General features: G+C 40.1%; 1 protein-coding gene across 1 annotated transcript; it reads right to left on the bottom strand.

The window, feature by feature from the left end:
• Nucleotides 1-2,164: 2,164 nt before the first annotated feature.
• On the bottom strand, nt 2,165-3,777 carry LOC148009534 (transmembrane protein (DUF872)). The gene is made up of 3 exons (XM_087672649.1): nt 3,453-3,777; nt 3,076-3,367; nt 2,165-2,623 (listed from the first exon to the last, which is right to left on the bottom strand). The coding sequence occupies exons 2-3, from the start codon at nt 3,257-3,259 to the stop codon at nt 2,502-2,504; spliced, it is 306 nt and encodes a 101-aa protein (XP_087528775.1). The 5' UTR covers nt 3,260-3,367; nt 3,453-3,777; the 3' UTR covers nt 2,165-2,501.
• Between the last annotated feature and the right edge of the window lie 1,116 nt (nt 3,778-4,893).

Below are 4,893 nucleotides of genomic sequence, written 5' to 3'. Positions count from 1 at the left end.
CTCTTAGGCTCCTTCAGATCCAAAGACAGTCTCCCAGTTCCACCTCAGCATGATTTCCTCTTGTTGAAATTATGGGTCGAGGTCTTAGGTCATCTTCACTTGCCATAGCCTAGCTCTCTCGCACCATGATCAACCAGTAGTCAACCTCCTCTAGGTCTTAATCCACCTCTTCAACCTTCTCTTCAAGATTGCGCAGCACATCTATTCCTTTGTGGAGTCTTTTCCAATGTTTTAATGATCTTTGTTTGCCCGATCAATTTGAGCCACAACTATTTTTTCCTGTATGTGATTTCAAGCTAGTGACAGCTCATCTTCCTCTTCAAAGAAAGTGTCCTTCCATATAGCTTCAGCTCTCTCCACAACATTTTTGAATGGTATGCCACACGTCCCTATCATGCCATAGTTCTCTCTCAACTTTATTGGCACATCAAGTTCTCTTCCAATTTTCAACATGCCCAAGGGGCATCGCATCGCATTGTCACGTTGTATCGTGTTGAGGTCGTCACTTCACGTTGCACAACCTACTATGGTAGGATCTCATCTGCATTAGTGAGCCTGCTCCCCTCTCAAGCTAGTATGCTCCATGCTAGAGTAGATCACACTAACCAAATCACGTGTGGTCACAAGCAAAACATCTCATGGCGATGGTATGCAAGGTAATGAGTAGAAATCCACAACATTGTTCGTATCACCTAGGTTTTTGGTATTGTCTGTTTGAAATCTATATACTAAATATTTGTCTAGCCATAAAGTACCTAAACAAATTTCATCGTGCCATAGAACATAAAAACCACATCACCTTTGAAAGGGCTATTGAATATGCATGTTCTTTCTACTTAGACAACATGAAAGTAATCATTTCAAAGTACAATAATATTTACACTATTTTAGAATTAGCAACTTCATTGCTGTTCATACTTCTGGGCTTTGCACTTCACAGACCTAGAGTGTAACAATGCACATACAAAGTTTGGAAAAAATGTGAACGAAAACCTAATACAACTAATGAATGTCAAGTGTCAAGGCTTGTTGTTGCATCACCTTTAAAAGTTTGCTAGTGGTAAAACTTGACGTTCCATAACGAGCCATGGCCCTATTCCGCAAAGAGTACAACTTGATATACAATTCTCCAAACTGAAATATGATCATGTCAATGCACAAAAATTCCCCAGACCAGTGCAATACGGTCATTCATACCAACACACACCAATTCCCCAAGCCAGTACAATATGGCCATGCCAGTGCCAACACGCATCATCTTGATATTCAGGTAAATTCCATGTTTTCCAAGCATGTTGCTTCATTTCTCTTTCACTTTGTACTCACATGGACCATTGGTTCACCTAGCTGATGAACAAACTGAATACTTGCAGAAGATCCAAACTAATAGGTTATTTTACAGAGTATCCACTTTGTGATCCTGATATTGACTTCTCTGATCTGTAAACACATCATAACACGAACACTCCAGCTCTAAATACAGAAAAGATACATTTCCAAATTTCCCTTCCACAGAAGACACCTAACTTAAAGCTTCTAATCAAGTTGAATGTTTTCCAAGTTGCTTCAGCACTGATGGCACCCAGTGCTTACTTGGATATCATTACTTCACTGAAATTACAAATACACTGCAAACACAAAACCTGCAGAAACATCCATAAAATAGTCTGATAACTAATTCCATACAACAGTATCATAACCAGACACTTACAGCACTTTAACTCTAATCTGAGATGATTCCTCAAAGACTTGTAAACCGAGAATCAAAACGGCTCCACAGAGCCCCTAATCCCAAGAACCCGATGAGCTAGAAAGCTGCAATTTAAAAACTGTAAAGCCATTGTTACAGGTGCTTCAATGATACCATTTGTAATCAGAGAAGAAACCAGCTACTGGAACTTGGTTATTTTCTTTATATTACAAACTATACTGTAAGCCATCATGTCCATCTTCATAAATAAAGATCAAACTATGTCTATTCAGCAAGGAACCGACACGAGCTAGATAATAAGTCAACATATAAAGTTGAATGAAGCTGCTTCTACAAAGAATATAGCAGCACCCCTTAGGTGCTAAGAGCCTGAATTGCAGAATTATCAAGCTCAAGATGTCCTTTTTCAAGACAAATCAATGCTCAAGAGATTATACAGAATAATCAAAATCATCCAGTCTGAACAATGCACTAAAACTTTATTCCTACAAGTGAGAAATACAATTTCATAAGAAGCTGGACTGTAAGCATGGGATCATTTGTTAAATCTACCTGAAACAGCTATCAGTAACTAGGGACATCCAAAAGCTTTTAGTCCAGTCTTTGGTAATTACAAATACTGTGGCAAAATGCCTTTGGCACATTAATCGATAACAATTTACAGTAGAGCTGCCAAGTAGTCCTGCATGAGACGAATTCTTCTGCAAGCACAATGGCAAAAGTATGGAAGACATCACCCTGATAGCAAACATATCTCAGCTACCTGCCTTTGGAAATGTTCATTAATATTTTACATGGCTGGTATGTTTGCAAATGAGAATCCCTTGTAGCCTTTATATGCGTAGTAGGCGATTCTTGTGTAATAAAATCCAGGTAAAAAGAGGACAGCTCCCAGGACAGCAAAGAAGAGCCCTGAAAATCACGAGACATACACATCATATAGGGGTCAAGACATCACCAAGCAGTTAAAGAACATGTGATGACTGAAAGACAGGAAAAATTCTGTACATGAAGTTGCTTCCTTTGGTTTTGACACACTAGAGTATCCCATCTACATTGGCAGCAGATTTGCATAATTTGCTTGAATGTAACATGATCATTCAATATGCTTTCAGCAGGATGACAGTTGTAGTATCGCTGATAGCTAGACTTCCGATTTGCAAGTCTAAACCTCATGTCTTCTCCCACACTCACTTGATCAAATTTTGAGGACTCCATCATTCCCCGTGTCTTTGCACATATTTTAGACTAATGGGGAAATAACATCTCCTCTATATCTTTGATTAAATTTTGAGGACTCCATCATTTTATGTATCTTTGCGCAAATTTTAGGCCAATAGTAACAGATCACGTTCAAATCTTACCATGGCCTCTGTCACCACCGACTTTGTTGTACATCATGACGAAGCCACCAATAATGCCGATGACCCCCAGCGTGAGCAGGGAGATGGCAAGCGCAATTTCTTTTACAGGAGGCCGATTGTGAACGATAAACGTTCCCTCGAAATCGTCCTCCGTTATCGAGAACGTGTGATCCACATATGCCATCTGTAATCCTTCTGATGAGAAATGTCTGCGTCCCGCCAAGCTTCTTTATCTCTGCTAACGCTCAACGAACCTCCGCTGGTTGTGCTTATCGATTCAGCTCTTTTGGTTCTGTGCACAGAAAGAGACTGAAGGCGGGCGTTTGGGGGAAGGAATTTGTTTCTCTCTAAAACGAAATACCTCTTTCTTCACATACCTGGTTCTTTCTTGCTAAATCGGATCTGATGAATCAACTTTGAAGCCTGCCTTCGTCCGTTTGTTTGGTTTTTGTGCGGATCTCATAAAACATTAGAAACAACAAGCAATATTAGTCAAATTTCACCTCGAAATCTTGGAGCAATCGCCCCTCGGTGTAAATCGGGCCTCTGCTTCTTTTCATAGGCTATATAGCCTTCGCACATCAGCAAATGTGGTAGACTGCCAAAGAAAAACAACGGGAATGGTAGGTGGTTTTGTGCTTTGTGGTGAACTAGAAAACCACCGTTCTCTTTTTTAGAGGAGCAACTCTAGCCTCTTTGCTATGGCCAGTTCATTTTTTCGTCTGCCCCTCCATAGCCGCCTCCATCATAAGCCAATCTTTCTCTTTCCGTTTCAAAGCTTTATCTTCCTCACAACCAACTCTTACCTTTGCCTATATTTCTTCACAACCAATTCATAACTTCTAATTAAAAAACCTTCCATCAAACATACAAGCGTCCCTTGCTCGCTTCACACGTGCGAAACACTATGCCACTTTGCACTGGCACTCAACCTTCGAGTTTTAGTCCAACCACCCCCTTCTTCTCAAACATTTCCTTCTACTCCTCCTCCAATTTTAACATGGACCCTTCTTTGTCTCATGTTCATCCCCATTTGTTGTATGGATTGTATGCAAGCAACAACCGTTTTGGCTCTTGATAATGCTACAAATAATGCAGGCACAGAGTGCTTCCTCCATGGTGTCATTTCTCAACACCTTCTTGTACTTCTTCATTCTCCTTCCATGGATCACACAAGCTACTCACATTGTGCAATCATCCTTCCAAAATGGTGGGATTTCCAAAAGGAATCACACTTTCTAGGTCAAAGTGCAAGAAAGCATGTGGGTACATGAGCTCAATGCATGTGATGACCTATTCTATATGCAATTTAGAATGTCATATGCTTCACTCCGACATCTTGTTCGCCTATTGGTTCCATTTTGGCCCAAAAAAGGTGACAAGAATAAGGTTCGATCAACCATTGAATCATGGAGAGTACTAAGCTACAATGTGCTTTGACTTACTAATTAGGACTCCACCTATCTCATAGCCAATACCTTCAGCATCAAAGAGTCAATATTGAAAAAATATCACTACATCATTGTGAGATCGTCATAACCAAACTTAGGCATGCATTCACCTTAGTTTAGTCAAGGAAACATCTCAAAACCATCATTATCAACTTTCAAACCTTTACTTTGCTCTTTGATGTCTGTGGTGCAATTGATGTTTGTGATGTCAAGCTTGCAAGAAAGCCCAATGTCAAGCAAACACTTGTATAGGGATCAAGTCTATGTACATCCTCAAGAATCGACAATGCATTCTCTTTACATAGGTGCGGATCTAAAATGTGTATCCACGTGGCATGTACATTATCTCATGTTGTGTTCTCCATAG

This window comes from Lygodium microphyllum, chromosome 30 (assembly GCF_053477565.2).
Source record: "Lygodium microphyllum isolate KBCC chromosome 30, Lygodium_microphyllum_v1.1.10, whole genome shotgun sequence".
In the NCBI taxonomy this organism is placed as follows: Eukaryota; Viridiplantae; Streptophyta; class Polypodiopsida; order Schizaeales; family Lygodiaceae; genus Lygodium; species Lygodium microphyllum.
This window is presented reverse-complemented; position numbering and strand designations above follow the sequence as displayed.